We start from the raw sequence: 18697 nt of genomic DNA, 5'->3' as shown, positions 1-18697 counted from the left end.
CCCTCAAGGTCCATCCATGCTGTCTTAAGTGGCAGGATTTTCTTCTTTCTCGTGGGTCCATCCATGCAGTCTTTTTTTTTTTTTTTAAGATTTTATTTATTTCTTTGACAGACATAGATCACAAGTAGCCAGAGAGGCAGACAGAGAGAGAGAGGCGGAAGCAGGCTCCCTGTTGAGCAGAGAGCCCGACGCGGGGCTCAATCCCAGGACCCTGGGATCACGACCCGAGCCGAAGGCAGAGGCCTTAACCCACTGAGCCACCCAGGAGGCCCCCCCATCCATGCAGTCTTAAGTGGCAGGATTTTCTTCTTTCTCGTGGCGGAATAATATTCCATTATATATGTTTATTGCATCTTCTTTATCCTTTCATCCACTGATGGACACCTAGGTTGTTTCCATATCTTGGCTCTTATGAATCATCCTGCAGTAAACATGGAAGTGCAAATAGTTCCTCACTATCCTACTTAGTCTTTCAAGCCCAAAGTAAATGTTACCTTCCGTGATGGGGAGCTCACTCACTTTATCTGCACAGTCCCAGTTGGTAATATCTTCCGATACTGAGTTGAAATCTTTTTCCCATTTGTCTTTACTCTCTAAGCTCTGTGACCCTTTCCCTAATATTCGGAGGTAACAGACACTCTGCCGGAACCTTATTTTCTCCAGTACTGTCCTGAGCTCCGTGTGGGGATACCTTGGTTCCCAAGCACCTGGGATGCCCAGCAGGGCATCTTTGCAGAAATAACTCTGTGATCCAAACAAGAGGAGAAGCAGGCCTGTTCTTTGCCAAGGGGGTCCCTCAAGGGACAGATCTGCCTTAGGCCACCAGACCCCTGCAGGTGCCTGGCCAGCATGCATTCAGTGAGTAGCTGAGAGTTGCCAAATGTCCCTCAGTCATAGGCTTCATCTTGTGGTCAGTTAACAAGGAGACCCTCACTGCACTCAAGGTGAAGTGCACGCCTGTCTCACTCAATGCCCTGTGCTCTCTAGGGCTCCCTCCTGTCCCACCTTACCTCCACTCCTCCTCCAGAACCCTATGTCCCAGCCAGGCCAGTCCCTCCCTGCTTCCTGCATATGCCCAGCCTCTGGCTGCCCCCGAGCCTTTGCTTATACTGTTTCCCTACCTGGATTGTCTTCCCACTTCTCTCCCTAAGCACTAAGACTCTAAGTTCACACACATGTGGACATCCAACACATTACTTTGTCTTCCAAATACCCCATCAGGGGATGTGTATTATCCCTCTTGTGGCTAAGTTCAGGGAGGTTCAAATGAATTGCCCAAGGTCATACAGTAACTTGAAACAGACATGAACCCAGGCTATTAGACTCCTTCTCCAGTGCCCATCTCAGTGAGCCATACTATCAGGAGAGACCAGGCTGCCATAGCTCAGTGTCCCCAGACCCCTTTCATGGTCTCAGAGACCCCATGAGCCCTGGTTCCTGCCCACTTCTCTACCTTTATTTGCTCTGTACTCCTCACTCCCTAGGCTCCATCCACCTTGGCCTTCTTGCTGTTTCTCTATCATGTCAAACTCGTTCCTTCTTCAGGGTCTTTGTGCCTACTGCTCCTTCTCCCTCTGCCCAGAGCCCACTCCTTCTGTTCATTCCATTTTCAGCTCCGGGGCTCCCCCTCCACGTCACCTCTTCTGATCACCATGGCTTCCCTTTCCCCAGCCACTCTCTATCATATGACCCTATTTTATTCTCTGCATAGCACTTAGCACTAGTTTCCATTTGTAACTTGGGTCTCCCCCTCTATGAAAAGCTCCATGATTAAAGAAATTCCGTCTATACAGTTCAACACTGCCTGGCACGCAGTAGGTAGTCAGTAAGTGCTTCTGGAACGAACCACTGCGTCGGGACATCCCTAACCCTGCCCCTGTCTACAGGCTGGCGGCCCGCATCATGTGGCGGGTGGAGAGAGAGGGCACCGGGCTCACCGAGGGCTGCCTGGTCGCTGTGGATGGCCTGCAGAACCACGTGGAGCACTTTGGGGAGGAGGAGCAGAAGGAGCTGCGGGTGGACGTGGACACCTTCTTGCAGTATTGGCCGCCCCAGAGCCAGCAGTTCAGCATGCAGTACATTTCGCACATCTTCGGCGTGGTACAGTTCCTCATGACGTCGCAGAGGCTGAGGGTGGGGGGTGGGCAGTGGTGGTGACTGCTGGGATTGGTCTGCCAAGACCTATTCAGAGCCTGCAGGGCAGAGTGGGAGGGGAGGCTGAGAGAAGGACTGGAGGGGACAGAGGCCCAAAGTAAAGAACTTTCACCCTCTTTCTTTCTTTCTTTCTTTCTTTCTTTCTTTCTTTCTTTCTGGATTTCTGGATTTCTGGATTTCCTTACTAGGAAGTCATTCCCTCCCTCTCGGAAGCAGGCATCGCACACACAAACTATTTGTTATCCCCAAATGGTAGATTTGGATAGAAATTTACCCTCTTGGTTATCTGTACTTTCTACTTTTTCTCCTGTTCGTATTGAAAACAAAGACCCATCACTATCCCTTGTTGCCCACCAGTCACGTTGAAAATGAGATCATTCCTTTTCCCAGACACGGTGGACAGGGTAATGGAAAGCCTGGAGCTGGGGGCTGTGGACACTGGGGAGAGGAGAGGAAGGACTTTTGGAGAGTGCTGTCTTGGAACAGCAAAGCCAGACCTCTTGTAGCCCTAAGAGTCTAAGAGGTGGTGGAGGCTTAGGCCCTACAACACCCCCACCCCTACACACACACAGACACACTAAGTCAGGCAGAGCAGGGCAGAGAGAGAGAGACCAAGATAGAGACCAGAGAAGACTCATGTGAGACCCAGATACAGGAAAAGGAGGAGACTTCTCAGAACCAACATTTCTGTCTTTGGCCTTTGTATAGAATACAACTACCCAAAACTTCCAAGGTGGCCTTGCATTTTAGCAAGTACGGTACTCCCCCAGGGTGCTTATCTCGAGGGTCCTTTGGAGTGACCTAGAGAATAGGAGACTCTCTACGCATCTCCAGAATGTGACCGAGTCTTCTATTTTGTTGAACTCTCAGCAGCCGGGATGGTGTTCTGTCCCTGATCTATGTGTGTTAACTGACTCTTTCATCTTTTCCTCTGGGTAGATTAGCTGCAATGGCTTCACGCTCAGTGACCAGAGGGGCCTGCAGGCGGTGGGCGTGGGTATCTTCCCCAACCTGGGCCTGGTGAACCACGACTGTTGGCCCAACTGCACCGTCATATTTAACAACGGCAAGTGAGTATGTCTTTAACTGGGGATGGTGTGATGGGGATGGGGAGACCTCATAGTGTTTTCTCCACTTGACCTAAACCAAACCATGGAACCTGCACTAATATGGATTTCGACTGGGCAGCAAATAGAAATTTCATTCTAGAATCATAGTGGATAAGAGAAGGGTAATGAGGAGGATAGTAAAGAATTCCACATGGGTAATTTCTGGGTCTTTGCATGTTTCTTGAGGCTGCCTAGATGTGTTAGGTAAACCTCCGACTACTGCTTTAAAGCTTGAAGCCTAGGATTATCTATCTAGAGGTCACTGCAGAACAGTATCAGCTGAGAAGGGGCTGAGGCAGAGCATATATTAGTCAAGGTCCCAGCAGAAATCAGAAGGCACGCTCAGAGTTTACCCAAAGAGAATTTAGTAACAGGACAATCTATAGAAGTAAGGGTAAAGTTTAAGAAACTAACAAGGAATGGTGAGATGTCCAGAGTCTAGCAATAGTATGAAACCATTACTGCCTCTAGACCTAGGGGTCAGGTGTACCATATTGTTCCTGCAACTGGTGAGAGCTGTAGCCATGGGAGAAGTTCCTTTCTCTACCCACAACCCAATAGCTTAGCTGTACTGGTAGAGAAAGCAGCTGCTGCTGGAACCATTGCAAGGCAGAGAGGGAGCCGGGTGACTAAATACCCCAACCTCTCTCTCCTCCCACTTTCTGATCTCCTCCCATTGGCCAAACTCCAACCAGAAGCCAGAGAGCAAAGGACCCTGAGTAATGAAGCCCTTTAGAAGCCCACACCCCTCGCCCCACACTCCAAAGGCACAATCAAGGGACAGAAGGACAAAGAATATGTCTTGGGGGTGGGCACAAGTGGAGAAGTCAGCAAACAGGAAGAGACTCTTGTCCATGGCTCAGGGCTGGGGGGGATTTGGGGGAACAAGACCTAAGCAGTATTACTTATTTTGCTCTTAGAGATGAGATAAGCTTTTATGACAGATGCAAGTCAACTCTGAGCCATCAACAGTGAGCAGATTTCCTTTTCCAAAACTTCTTGGAAACCAGAGACAGTGCTTTCTGGTTTTCAGTCAGGAATCAAGCCTAAGCCTCAGTCTAGCAGGGCCTCTGATTCCCCCATTCCTTCCTGTTTCTGGAAACAAGGGCCTGCATGACAAGAGGCTCTCAAGCAAGTGAGAAAGTCACTCAAGACAGAGAAATTTAGGGTGGGGGGTGGGAGGTTGGGGGCACCAGGTGGTGGGTATTATAGAGGGCACGGATTGCATGGAGCACTGGGTGTGGTGCAAAAATAATGAATACTGTTATGCTGAAAAAAATAAAAAAATTTAAAAAAAAAAAAGACAGAGAAATTTATTTGGGACCCAAATGGTAATTTTCCCGTGGCACTTGCAGTTTGCTTCCTAAGCCTCTTGGGGTCACTGGTGTGGACCTCATGGAATCCTCCTCAGAGGAGCTGTTGTCCCAGGTTAGCCTGGTTGGATCAAATCCAGCCACATATAGGGCTGGCCTTTCAGGATGTCACTGCCCCAAGCCATGGTGACCCAGGGCTCCCCTTGTGACATGTGACAGCCACAGGAACCCGGGAGCCCTTTCTTCAGATCATTCCTGGTGTCTGTTCCGGCTTCTTTGCATCCACTAACTTTGAGCAGCCACATTGTACCTGGCTTCTTGGCTGTTGTGCAAGAGAAGGTGACTACAGTCACCACCCAGCTGCCTGCCATAGTGGAAAGAACCCAATTCTAACCCCAACAAACTTTATACATGACCTGTGTGACCTAACCAGTCTCCATACACAGTTCACACAGTCCCCCAAGATAGACATCAAAGAGGCAACACTTACTCGGCCAAGGTGCTTGTGAGTGGGATAACAATAGCATCCCATTACAGTTTTTGGCACCTACTTTGAAATGTACTATCTCATGGAACTGCATTTCCAGGTTACAGTGGAGCATACTGAGCCTAGGAACGATGAGGACCTTTGAATCCAGAACTTTTCATTCCAGAGCCAGTGTGCTTTCCGCTATACCAGGCTGCGTCTGGTCAAGGGAGCCCTGCTGGAAGGGGCTGGGATGTAAAGCTGGTTGTCATGGCCAAAACTTTGATCGCACTAGCTGGGTTGCTGTGCCCCCTTGCTAGCTGTGCTGAACTAGCCAATGGTAATGATTCCCATTCGGGTGTCTGTTTTGTCTTTCAGTCATGAGGCAGTGAAATCCATGTTTCACACCCAGATGAGGTGGGTCAGTCTTTGCAAGCATCCCTTCTCCTCTGACCCATCTCCCTCACTTGCCTGGTTTGCTGGGCCCACCCCTTCCCGAGACTCCGTGGCTGCTTCTCGGCTGTAATGTTCTCCTGTGTCCCCAAAGCCTTATCCTTGCTGAATGCTGTATTTTAAATGCATACATATGAATCATCTTGTTCCTCACCCACCCACTCCCTGCTGTGCCTTTGCTTTCCTTTGCTTCTTTTCTTCCCCGTCTTTCACGCCTGACTTCTCTCACTCCCCCAGCCCCAAAGCATGATGGTCCCTTCTAGTCCACATCACCTTAGCAAAGCCCACACTGTCCCTCAAAGTCCTGCTTATCATAAAAGGAGGACTGCTGATTTTATTGACCTACTAAAGAAGTGTGTTTGTTTATAACCCCCAACTTCCCACCCATACTGGCTTCTGAAAATAGTCCCTGTAACTGTGATAATTTTGATAAATATTTATTCACACTATTCTGTTTACTGCTTCTGGCCAATTGTGAATTAGTGTTGTAGGTTAGATTTTGCTCTGACTTTTCTTAATGACAAATAAATAACCCCAGATGGGTCTTTTTCTCAGGTTTGGTTTAAAAGGACTTGAAATGTTCTTTGGATTAAGAACCAAACTCTGCGTGGGAGTTTGGGCTCTGGGAAGGCAGGGGTAGAAGTGGTTGGTGCATTGGAGTCTGTGTTGGCCTGCGTCACACATGACTTTAGATGATTTCCATCATTCCCTGGGCCTTTACTTCCACATCTATAAAACCAAGGTCAGGATGAGACGTCTCTAGGGACCTTCCTGGTTCTAAGTCTCTGTAGCTCTGGCCTGCATTTCTAATCTCTCCAAGAAATGCTTAAATAAATTGTCCACGTGTGGCTCAATTAGTTGACCTCTAGAATTGCTGGGCATTAGAGATGGAAGAGGGAGAATGGAGTGGTGCTCACTGTTTATCCCCTGATCCCCTTTCCAAGTAAGGTAAAATGGGGCACCCATATTTTCATATTTAAGTGACATTAAATTAATTTGGCTTTGGAAATTCCCTTAACATGATTGAAATAATTTGAGATACTGTGAGACCTTGCAAGAATTGGCTAAGCCATGATGGGACACAGAGCTGCTAGAAATCCTAAGTCACCCGGCACTGGATCACTGTTGAACATCACGACGGAGCCGTGCCTGGAGAAGGGGTTTTGGGGGGCAGAACTGCTGACTTATGCCACCAGGACCAGATGGCAGAGATCCACACTCAACACTGTCCCAGGAGTTGCTCACATGGAACTCTCTAGACTATCGGCAGAGCCCTAAAATGAAGGGCTTTGGTGCATCTCCTTTCCTGTGCATGGCAGACCCAGGAAGCAGATGGAGGACGGTCCAGGGAGAGCAGTGTGATGAGGTGAAGCATGACTGGCACTTGATTTCTGATCTTGACTGTTGCCAAGGTGCTGTGGGACCTCGGGGGAAGTTCCTTCCCCTCTGCCTCCCCTCTGGGAGACAGCGCCCTCCCTTGTGAAATGGAGAGGTTGACCCCCTTTGTTGCAAGCAATCAGTAGCAAAATGTACAGGGATAATTGCAGCATGGAAGCAAGGTATGGTTTTGTGATCTCTACCCAGAATCGATTTAATTGGATTTCCAATCAATTAAATAAATGGAGCAGATTCGATTGTTGATGAGTAGAGCAGAATTATCCAGAAAACTGTCTGTTAGGTCACATTTTCCCCTTTTGTGGGGAAAATGGGAGTTTTCTTGGACTGCTAGTGGAAGTTGTCTTTGAGACTCAACTCCTAGAGACCTTGAAGAGCAGAAAGCCCCTTCTGATGGTCCTGGATCTGACTTCCTCTTTCCTTTACCCTCTCCAGGATTGAGCTCCGGGCCCTGGGTAAGATCTCGGAAGGAGAGGAGCTGACAGTGTCCTATATCGACTTCCTTAACGTCAGCGAAGAGCGCAAGAAGCAGCTGAAGAAGCAGTACTACTTTGACTGCACCTGTGAGCACTGCCAAAAAAAGCTGAAGGATGACCTGTTTCTGGGGGTGAAAGATGACCCAAAGGTACATGTGGCCCTGCCACTGGGGTGTTTGCGACCCTCTTCTCCACGAGCCCACGAGGCTGGCGTTCACTGCTAACCAGCGCCCCCTGGTGGCTAGTTCGTGGAGAACCAGCCAGTAACTGTCGGAAAGGTGTTAATGGGAGGTGGACGGAGCACAGATAACAGGTCCCAGCTAGTGTCCTGGGGCCACCCCTTGCCGGGAGTTTACACTGGGAAGTTGCTCGGTTTCTCATCTATAAAATAGGAATGATAACACCCAGTAGACAGGGTTGTTAAGAGGATCGAACAAAATAATATATGTAAAGGGAGTGGCATATAGGGTGGCACTGAGTAAATTTTAGTTCCTCTCTTTACCCTTTTGCTGGTTAAGTAATGCTGAGAATTTCATATATTGAGACCAGATGGGCAAAGAGACTAGTTGCCTGGTTATCACAAAGGTATTCCTAGTCCCCTGGGAATGGGTAATGTGGACATGGGGCAATGTGGAGGCTGGCTAACATGCTTAACTCCTGAGTAGCCTGTTGTCTGGTTGATGGTGAGACCATTGAGCAGCTGAAGGATCATGGAGGGGATGTCAGGAGCTTAGCTAAGCTGGGAGAGAGCCCAGCAATGGTATCAACAAAAGGCTGAAACTGGCCACCTCCTGTTCTGTTTTCCCCCATGGAAGGGAGCACAGGTGGAGGTCAGGGCACAGATGTGGGGGGTCTTCTCACTGCTGGGGCACTCAGAACAAAGGGCTCCATCACTTTTATAGATTCTGAGGTGGGGAGGGAGAGGGAGAGGGTGTGGGGGAAGGGCTAGGAGTGGAAAAGTGCTGGGTACTAGGTTGGAGTGAGAGAGAGAGTCTTCAAATTTCCCTCCTCCTCCCCTGTAAGGCCTAAGAATGAAGGCCCCTGGCTGGGAATGAAATTGTGCAAGGAACATGAGCAGCAGAGGGCTGGACTCCCTTTAGAGACTGTTCGGAGGGCACTTTCTCCCACAGGCATGCCAGGTAGAGCCTTTGTAATTGTGGTCAGGTCTGAAAAATTACACATAGATTTTTAACCAGGAGCTGGACTCCTGAGGGAGGCTTTCTGAGCCCCTCTCTATAGCCCATAGGCCACCAGTACACTTAAGATACAAATACACAAATGTGCTTCTTGGTGAGCTTAAATTCTGCATTGTATGTGTGAGCAGAAGTTTGCCTCTGATTAGAGCAAAGACTATGAGCAAAACTGACTTCTAGGTACAGACAGTGGGGCCACTCTCAATTAATTCGTTACTCAATGCTATCAGTGCTAATGTTCAGATAACACTATTTCCCCACTTGATTCATTTCTCTCATTCATCCTCTGGCCATTCTAGACTTTTTTTTTTTTTTTTTTGCCACTAACTTTTTTTTTTTTTTAAGATTTTATTTATTTATTTGGTGGGGGAGAGAGAGAGTACGAGTGGGGAAGAGAGGCAGAAGAAGAGGAAGACTCTGCACTGAGCAGGGAGCTGGACATGGGACTCCATCCCAGGACCTTGGGATCGTGACCTGAGCCAAAGGCAGAGGCTTAACCCACTGAGCAACTCAGGTGCCCTGCCACTAAGTTATTTTTATTCTTAGGATGTAATATTTGTTACTCTTTGTCCAAACAGTTCTACTTCCAAGAATTTACCCAGCAGAGTTACTTACACATGTGCACAAAGGTATGTGTATAAAGAGATATGTTGCAGCATTGTTGAGAACAACTGAATAAAACCTAAATAATCACCAATTGAGAAAATTTAAATTAAATTACCTTGCAGTCACTCAAACCAATGAGGTAAATTTTTGTGGACAAATATGGAATGAGCTCTTTTTTAAAAAAAGATTTTATTTATTTATTTGACAGACAGAGATCACAAGTAGGCAGAGAGGCAGGCAGAGAGAGAGGAGGAAGCAGGCTCCCCGCTGAGCAGAGAGCCCGATGTGGGACCCTGGGACCATGACCTGAGCTGAAGCAGAGGCTTAACCCACTGAGCCACCCAAGCGCCCCTGGAATGAGCTCTTTAAGAGAAAAGAATGTAAGCTCTTTAAGGGAAAAGAATTAAGGACCAAACACTGCCACTGCATTGGTTCGCTAGGGCTGCCATAACACAGTACCCAGAAGTGGGCGGATGACAACAGAAATGTACTCTTTCCCAGTTCTGGAGCCTGGCAGTCTGAAATCAGCATGTAGGCCAGGTTGGTTCCCTCTGGGGGCCGTGAGGGGAGGCTCTGCTCCAGCTTCTCTCCTTGGCTCTCAGATGGCTGTCTTCTCTCTGCATCTCTTCACAGTGTGTGTTTCTCTGTCTTCACCTGATATTCTTTTTATAAGGACACCAGTCATATTGGATTAAGGACCCCGCTACTCCATTAAGACCTCATCTTAACTAATTAAGTCTGCAGTGACCTATTTCCAGTAAGGTGCATTCTGAGGTACTGGGGGTTAGGACTTGAACATATGAATTTGGGAGGATGGAATTCAGTCCATTACACTGTTTATAAACTATCATTTATAAAAATGCTACCATTTATAAAAAATAAAAGGGACACACACACACTCTCTCTCACACACACACACACACACACACACAGATCCATGCACACATATGCCTGTGTAAGCATAGTCAGGCTTGATACAGATGGTAGGAGGAGGAGAAGGCTGTAAACAATACATCAGTGATGCTTGGTGTGGACAAATTGAGAGTCACCCTTCCCAGACAGGATACAAAGGAATTGGGACCCATGAATTATTATGTGTGTGTGGTTTTTTTTTTTTAAAGATTTTATTTATTTATTTGAGACAGAGAGAGAACCAGAGTGGGAGAGCCCATGCATGAGCGGGGGGTGTGGGGGCAGAGGGAGAGAGAGAAGCAGACTCCCTGCTGAGCAGGGAGCCTGATGCAGGGGCTCCATCCCAGAACTCCAGGATCATGATCTGAGCTGAAGGCAGAGGCTTAACCGATGGAGCCACCCAGGCGCCCCAATACGGGATTTTTGTTTTTCACAAATCAAACATTCTATATTCTGGGAAATGTATACTGGCACGTGTATGCAGAGCACGGAACAGTACCATAGGAGCTACAGGAAAGAATAAGCTCCTGTGTCCACCCTCGTCCTGACATTCTAGAACCTGTGGGATAATGTGTTTTATCTGCAATCCAGCCAGTCTTCTTTCCTGATGTGTGGCCCTGGGTATTTGTTTCATAACTTGCTCCCACCATTACTTAATTTTTTGTTAAGAAACCAGACTCTTTTTTCCCTTCCAAAGTTAAATGTATGTGGTAACCTGGATAAAAATAAAAACCAAATATTTAAAAAAATGAGAAAATAACACCACAATGTAGAACATTCCCCTCCCCTTTGGAGGAGGCTCCCCTTTGGAGCCTCCCTGTTTAGGTTCCTTGGGTTTTTCTTTTCTCTCTCCCCAGCCCTCACCCCTGGTTTTCACAATAGGAAGGTACTAGTTTTTCAAGGTTGGGGAACCAGCATCCCTCTTTTTTCTTCTAGCTCTTCTCCCTTCAGTGACTCCTCCCCCTCTGCTGACTCCTCCCCTTCCTCCTCTAGTCTTCCTCTGGCTTCTCCTCCACTGTCATTTCCCCCTGCTCCAGTTCCTTACTCTTTCCCTCCTGGTTGTCTATTTTGTGTTTCTAGGGAGGGGAGTCTCTCTCTGTAGGGTTCCTTAAATCCTAGCTGTGGATCATGCTTTCCTCTTGCCTTTACTCTGAAAAGTGGAGCCAAGTGGAACAGCCCCATTTCTTTTCTCAGAATAGCTTTATCACATGTCACACATGTAATTAACAAGCTTTTAGCCAGGTTGTTTTGAGAATCTTGGCAGTTGCCTCCTTGAAAAAATTTGATTCACTTCCAGAGCTTGAAGTAACACTCTTCCTTTCAACGTCAAATCGAACAAGACTTTTTATTAACATCTGACCACTTGGTATTCTCCAACTCTACCCTGCAAGCTATCTATTACTACAGAAGATTCACTAAGAATTTTGAGGTTTTTTTTTAAAGATTTATTTATTTATTTATTTATTTGACGGGGGGAGAGAGAGAGAGAGATGGCAAGTAGGCAGAGAGGCAGGCAGAGAGGGGGATGCAGGCTCCCCGCTGAGCAGAGAGCCCGATATGGGGCTCAATCCCAGGATCCTGAGATCATGACCCGAGCCGAAGGCAGTGGCTTAACCCACTGAGCCACCCAGGTGCCCCAGAATTTTGAGTTTTAAAGATGATGGAACTTAGATTAGAGACCGGTGATCGTAAACTAGATTGATTCTATGAGCCACTGTTAGGGCAACAAGCTATGGATGTTACAAAAAATCTAGGTTTGGCAGACTAGTGGTACACCTCTAGACTACCAGTTACAGAGCTCTGTACAACCAGGTGAGATGTGGACCCCCTTTTACTTATGTGCTTGACTGAAATGAGTTTAGGAAAGTGAATATGCACTAAAATGACTTGTCTATAACCAAGACAAGGTCCAAGTCCACAGAAGACTAAGTAGCACTCTGGGACTAGAAGATAGCCAGAAGCCAGAAATCTCGGCCATATTAAAGATTGAGACAAAGGTAAGATCAGGAGTGAGGCCTGTGAGCAGAAGTAATAGCAGCGGTGGCTACCTCAGTGGTGGAGTCAGGCCGTGTGACAAGGGCAGGTAGATATGCAGGATTCCAAGGAGGCCAGGTACAGAGGGAAAAGAAGATAGTCAAAATTGAAGGGACAAGAATTTCAGAGAAGCCAGAGTAGGTGAGGTGAATAGAGGCCTAAGTAGAAAGTCCATTCCTTTAGGAGATCCTGACCCAGAAGCAAGCCGTCCTGGCCAGGGCCTCTCATACTATAAAGTGGACACTGCCGCACTGGCTCAGGACACCTGGGAAGCTGAGGGAAGATCCTGATCTCCATCTCTTAAGGGAGTGTGTTTTTAAGGGAACGAATGCCCGTCCTCCTGTTACTTTTTGATAGTGTGGTGAAGGTGACCTCACAAAACAATGTAGGCAGAAAATCTAAATAAAGCCTCTGAACTCAATTCCTTATAGTGAGAAATTTGGAAAACTGGAGAACTGGTTAACTAAATTATTTTGGCTTTATACAGTGGAAAACTCTACAATTAATTGAAGTGGTAATGTGTTTTTATATTGGTATGGGAAAATATCCATACCTACTGAGTGAAAGAACAGACTATAGACAGAAATCTGGTACACTTCCAGTTGGAAGAACTATTTGTGCTGTTGGCATATACACACACGCCTGTGTACACCTACGGAATGCAGTTCAGCCAGTAGGTGCTGATAAGGCCATAATCGACATGCTTCCTGTTTATGGTCAGTGTCTGTTCTGATTGGTCAGTGCCTTTCCTGGCCAGTTGTTAAATATTTTAAATATTATGCCTATATGTATGCATTGGAAAATGTTCCTCGAAATGGTGTGTTCATCGTGGAGTGGATTGTAGGAATTTCTATTTTTATTCCCTACTTTTTTTCATATGTTTTGATTTTTTACAGTTTCCATCTATCAGTTTTGTGGGGCCCAAATAAATAATGAAGTATTTTCATTTTGGAAAAAAATTTTATCAGATATGCCTAAGAAAAAAAAAAAAAAAAAAAGGAAAAAAAAAAAGAAAAATAAAAAGAAAAAGTTAATTCCAGAAAGGAGTTTCTCATATGGACAAGCACAGCAAGTAAACTTTTTCTTTGGAAATTGAGAACTTTGGCACTTCTTCCTTTAAAATTGTGATGCCTTCATGGGCTTTTTAATTGAGATACCTCTTTCCCTAAAAAGCAAAACCTCATTCTTTAAAAATAAGATCATTAGCGGGGTACCTGGGAGGCTCAGTCAGTTAAGTGTCTGCCTTCGGCTCAGGTCATGATCCCAGGGTCCTGGGACTGAGTCCCACATCAGGCTCCTTGCTCAGTGGTTCTCCCTCTGCCTCTTGCCCTGCTTGTGCGCTCGCCCTCACTCTCTCTCTCTCTGAGACATAAATAAATAAATAAATAAATAAATAAATAAATAAATAAATAATCTTTTAAAAAAGTAAGATCACTAGAAGGGCACCTGGATGGTACAGTTGATTAAGCATCTGACTCTTGGTTTCGGTTCATGTCAGGATCTCAGGGTCATGATATGGAGCCCTGCATCAGGCTCCTTGTTCAGCACAGAGTCACTTAAGACTCATTCGCCCTCTCCCTCTGCCCCTTCCCACCTCAAATAAATGAGTAAATCTTAAAAAAAAAAAAAAAATCACTAGACCATTCAGGTAAATGCTATAAGCCTAATGAATCCAGATTTCACAGAGACAGCTGACAAACTCTCTTATGATACAACCTGGTCAAGACAAAGAACTAGGAACTGGATGCTAAGATACTTCAGAAGGATCTGAATGCACACAGCCCAAAATCCCCTTTTAAATGAATTGCAGTGGCAAACTGGAGTAGGATTTTTTTTGGTCAAGCCTTAAGCTTCAGTCCTCAGCTCTGTGCTGGTCAGTATGTAAATCAGAGTTGAGCAAAGACTAAAATGCATGGGCATATGTGGTTGACTTGAAGTAATGAGGAACAATGGTAAATATTCAGGTGATAGGCTAAAAATCCAAAATGCCAGAGAAAATACCACAGAGTTCAAGGTCCGATTTGGCCCTGGAGTCCAAAAACCCAGGCGTGAGTGCAAGGTGGGGAACGACTGGCTGCCAGCAAGGCTCTGGGGCTTGGTTGGTGGAAAGTGCCCCTGAGTCAGAAGCTTGACAAGGGAGCTGCAAAAGCTGTAGGGATCTGGAGCTTCCTGTACGGAAGTGAAGCATTCAGAATGAGGAAGGCCTCCATTTTGCACGACACTGAATGTCAAAGATGGCGACTCTGCAGAGATGCAATGGGTTGCTTTGTGAGGGGGGGTGTGTCTAACTTATCGTCCCTCCATTTCCCAGCCGTCTCAGGAGGTGGTAAAGGAGATGATACAATTCTCCAAGGATACCCTGGAAAAAATTGACAAGGCTCGCTCTGAGGGTCTGTACCATGAGGTAAGAATTCGTTTTTTTAGGGATGGGATGGGGAAGAGAGCTAAAAGGTTCTTTGGTAAGCGGGGCAGGGGGCGGGGGGAGATGGAGTGGGTGGAGATGGGGAGACTACCAAGCAGGTTGTTTTTCTGGAGGATGTCCCTTGGTTCGGACTGTGACTCTTCTTGTCTTCAGAGCCTCTTAGAGGTATGTTGTCAGGGACTGTTCAGCCTACTGAAACTGGGTCTGGGGAGAGCACAGGCAGCCTGACAAATGTCCCTGGGGGATCTGTGATAGTTCAGGTTGGCATCAGAGGTGGAGGAAGGGAGATGGCAGTGGATTGCTTGCTTTTTCATAATTGAATGTGTGTCCTGGCTACAGTTTTCAGTCTCTACTGAGTATTCAGCCCTGGCTCTCAAAGAAGCAGAAGTTATTGACTATCTGTGCACTAGAATCATGGACAAGTCCTGATGCTCAGACACTGACCCAGGACAATTTTATCAAAATCTCTTGGGATGGAGCCCAGACATCAGGATTTTTAAAGCTCTCAAGCGATCTCAACAGGCACCCAAAGTTGAGACAAACCACCCCCCAACCCCCCTCCCAAGTAAACACTGACTTGCAGAGCATTTCATCAAAATCACCGGGGCAGCCTGCTGGAAATGCACAGTCCTGTGTCCCGCCCCCTCTGATTCATCCAGTCTGCAACAGACTGCGAACCAGTATTTCATTTCCAAGCTTTTTAAACATCTCAGGCATGTAGCCGGGCTTGGAAACCACTAAGGCATGGCAATGTGAGAGAACAATTTGTGTTCACTTCTGTCTGCTTGTCCTTTATCTTCATCCTCCTCATTTACTCATTCATTGCACATTTTTGAGCCCTTAGTGTGGTGACCAACACAGACCTGCTCCTTCCTTTCCGGGAGTTCTGTCAGGTGGGGAGATGGTTACGTCGATGTGTGTTATTGTACAATATGGAAACCCTGCGTCGGAAGCCTGATGTAGGGGTTGGAGCAACCAGAAGGACTGCGCTGGCTCCCTCCTCTGATTTTTTTCTCTTCCGTACAAACTTAGCAGGGCCAGGTGGAGGGCTGGACACTGGTCCCATGGGTTGAAGAGGATTGTCTTTGAGATGAATGGATGTGGGCCCACATTTTGTCACACCCCAACCCAGTTGCCTCATGGGACTGGGAGAATCTCAGAGCAAATTTAGCTTCTGCTCATTTGAAATGGAAGAATTATGTGGCATTTCTCCCATGACAGTGGCAAGGCAAGAAGAGAACAATGAGCAACTAAAATCCAGAGACCATCTGACTTTGTAGGGTCAACCTAAGCCTATGTAGACACCTGAGTCAGGCAGGAAAGCTTGACTCCAAGCTTCTTATTCCTCACCAGAACCAATGCGACACCCTCCTGGTGGGTCTCCTGGCCTCCTGGGAGCCTCTCTGCCAGCTCATCTTGTACACTTTCCTCAGAGAATGATTGTCCAACCTAACTGCGCATAAGGACCACCCAGGGGCTTGTACAAACTACGGATGCCAGGGACCACCCCCCACCCGGTCTCCACACAGCCCCCGATATTTGGTTTCACTTGGTCTGGGGTAGGGCCCACACACCGTGCCGTTTTTAAAAAGGTCTCCAGGTAATTCCAGAGCCCAACCAGGGTGGAGAATCACAGGAATGGTTGTTAAGATAAAGCATAACTGCTTAGTTTGAATTTTTGCTCCATGTTTTACTACCTGTGTGACTTTGGCCAAGTACTTACCCTCTCTGTGCTTCAGTTTCCTTATCTGGCAAAATGGGAATATTAGTAGTATCTATGTCATTGTACTGTTGTGAGAATCAATCAGTCTATCAGTCTCTCCCTTTCATAAGTCTCTGCTCCCTACTGATCATGAGAACACCTCTCTTCACTTGTTGCCATGTCAGCCACATCTCCCGCTGTTACCCTCTTCATCCCCACTCGTAGCAAAATAGGACCGTTTTGTTATTCAGATCACAAACTTGGGCTTTTCCACCCCTGTCAGCAATGTCCTGAGCCTTAAAAGAAGGGGTGTCCAGGGTTATGGTGATGCTCCCCTGCGTGAGGGCAGTGGTAATGGACGGGGCCTGTGTCTCCTCCAGGTTGTGAAATTATGCCGGGAGTGCCTGCAGAAGCAGGAGCCAGTGTTTGCCGACACCAACCTCTACACGCTGCGGATGCTGAGCACTGTTTCCGAGGTCCTCTCCTACCTCCAGGCCTTCGAGGAGGCCTCCTTCTACGCCAGGAGGATGGTGGATGGCTATATGTAGGTAGCAGTGCTGGGTCTCAGAAAGTACCCTGGAATGTGTCTGTTTCAGGGATGGCAAATAGACAGCACATACGTTGCTACTTCCCCTTCCTGTAACTCACCCAGGCATCAGTAATCGATTCTGGTTCTCTCTATCTTTACGACTGAGCATTTTTACCGCAGTACTTTGAGTAGTAATAACCAGATCTTCAGGGCTGGTACCTGCGATGAAACCTATCTGTCATCTCTGGTCTTTCCCACATCCTCCAGCTCATCTATCACTTGGGCAGTGGCTTCTGCTTTTGGTTTTCTTAAGGCTAAGTCCCACTTAATTTAAGTGCTCAGAAAGGTTTGTCTCTCCAGCAGTCAGCATAGGCAACCTTTCTTTTATTAATAAATGAATGAATGAATGAATGAGTGAATGAATGAATAGAAGAGGTGTTAGCCAAGCCTGCTTTCAAACTATAAAATGCAGAGCCCCTGCCGTCCCTCTGCCAATGTCTTCTCTTGCCTTCCATGTCCACATTGGCATGTGACTTTGTATCTTTGGCCAAATGAGTAAGTTGGCATAAGCAGGTTCCTTTTTTTGCGAGAATGTTATTCATAAACAAAAGCCAGGAAAATGGTGCAATATGCTAAAAGGAAACTATTAGGAGGGTGCCAAGGAGGTGAGAATTCTGTCCCAAGAAGGACATTCAAGTTCTTTTTATTCCCCTGAACTTCTGCTTTCCAGGAAGAGGGCTGGGGTGTCCCCGAGAGCTCCCCTCTTCCTGTTTTCCCGTGCGGAGTCCTGACTCTTTTGCCTATGAGGACTTGGCTTCGTGGCCCAGGGCAGAGTCTCCGCTCCCACAGCCTCACCGTACAGGGTGTTTGGTAGCTTCTCCCCTTCTCTGTGGCTCAGTCCCTGCTCCATGGGATGCAGATGCCTCACGGCGCTGGTGGGAGAGCGGATGGATCAAGTCAATGAGGGTACTTGGTAAGTTGTCAGATGCTGTGCAGATGTAAGGAAAGTTGGGATTATCTGTGACAATTATTTGCTGTGTCCCCACAGGAAGCTCTACCACCCCAATAATGCCCAACTGGGGATGGCTGTGATGCGGGCAGGGCTGACCAACTGGCATGCTGGTAACATCGAGGTGGGGCACGGGATGATCTGCAAAGCCTACGCCATTCTCCTGGTGACCCACGGACCCTCCCACCCAATCACCAAGGACCTAGAGGCAAGTAGCATGTCGGGGCTGGGCCTCCTTTTCTGGTCTGAGCTCTCTCTACAGATGGGAGCTGGGTTCTGGACTCTGCTTTTTGGAAAGTCCATAGATTGCCCTCTGGAGCAGAAGGAAATTCAGAAATGCTTTAGACCACTCGCCTTGTTTTACATCTGAGCAAACTGAAGCCCCCGGAAGGGCCTAGCCTGGCCATAGTCCCATGGCGAGTGGATGGCAAAGTTGAGGTTCGAAGCCCGAGCTGCTCCAAGCGTGGATGGAGAAAGCCCACCCAGCAGTGTGCGCGCACCCACGTACGTTGCAAGACGTGCTGTGTAGCGTGGAGCTGGGGAGCACAGACTCTGGAGTCAGACTGCTGGGATTAAACTCCAGCTTTACCCCTTTCCAGCTGTGTGAGCGCAGACATGGAATGTGTGTGCCTCAGTCTCCTCAGCAGTAAAATGGACAAAAGGGTAGGGTTGTGATAAGGGTTCTGTGCGTTAATGTGTGAAAAGCACTCAGAACAGTGCCTAGCAAGTGGCATGCTCGTAATAATTGCTGTTTTCCTTTGTGTTTTGAAGGGCTGGTTTGTTTGAGGGTGACGGAGTTCAAAGGACTGTCCTCAGGCAGTACAGTACAGGGAAAGAGGATAGATTTTGGTGTCATAAAATGTCTGAGAAGACTAACTTTATGCCTAGTATACTAAGCTTGACTGCTGTATCCTCAGCCCCTCA

The 18697-nt window shown here is 47.3% G+C and overlaps 1 protein-coding gene across 2 annotated transcripts in view; it reads left to right on the top strand.

Moving 5' to 3' along the window:
• SMYD1 (SET and MYND domain containing 1) overlaps window positions 1-18697 on the top strand; it is a 43526-nt gene that overhangs the window by 20747 nt on the left and 4082 nt on the right. The window contains exons 3-9 of one of the 2 annotated variants that reach the window (XM_047745897.1): window positions 1887-2100; window positions 3094-3224; window positions 5421-5459; window positions 7326-7515; window positions 14423-14515; window positions 16616-16779; window positions 17813-17981. In XM_047745897.1, the coding sequence (XP_047601853.1) occupies window positions 1887-2100; window positions 3094-3224; window positions 5421-5459; window positions 7326-7515; window positions 14423-14515; window positions 16616-16779; window positions 17813-17981 (1000 nt within the window). The remainder of the gene's footprint in view (window positions 1-1886; window positions 2101-3093; window positions 3225-5420; window positions 5460-7325; window positions 7516-14422; window positions 14516-16615; window positions 16780-17812; window positions 17982-18697) is intronic. The other variant, XM_047745898.1, reaches the window with a different exon arrangement.

The sequence above is a fragment of the Lutra lutra genome, chromosome 9 (genome assembly GCF_902655055.1).
Source record: "Lutra lutra chromosome 9, mLutLut1.2, whole genome shotgun sequence".
Classification (NCBI taxonomy): domain Eukaryota; kingdom Metazoa; phylum Chordata; class Mammalia; order Carnivora; family Mustelidae; genus Lutra; species Lutra lutra.
This window is presented reverse-complemented; position numbering and strand designations above follow the sequence as displayed.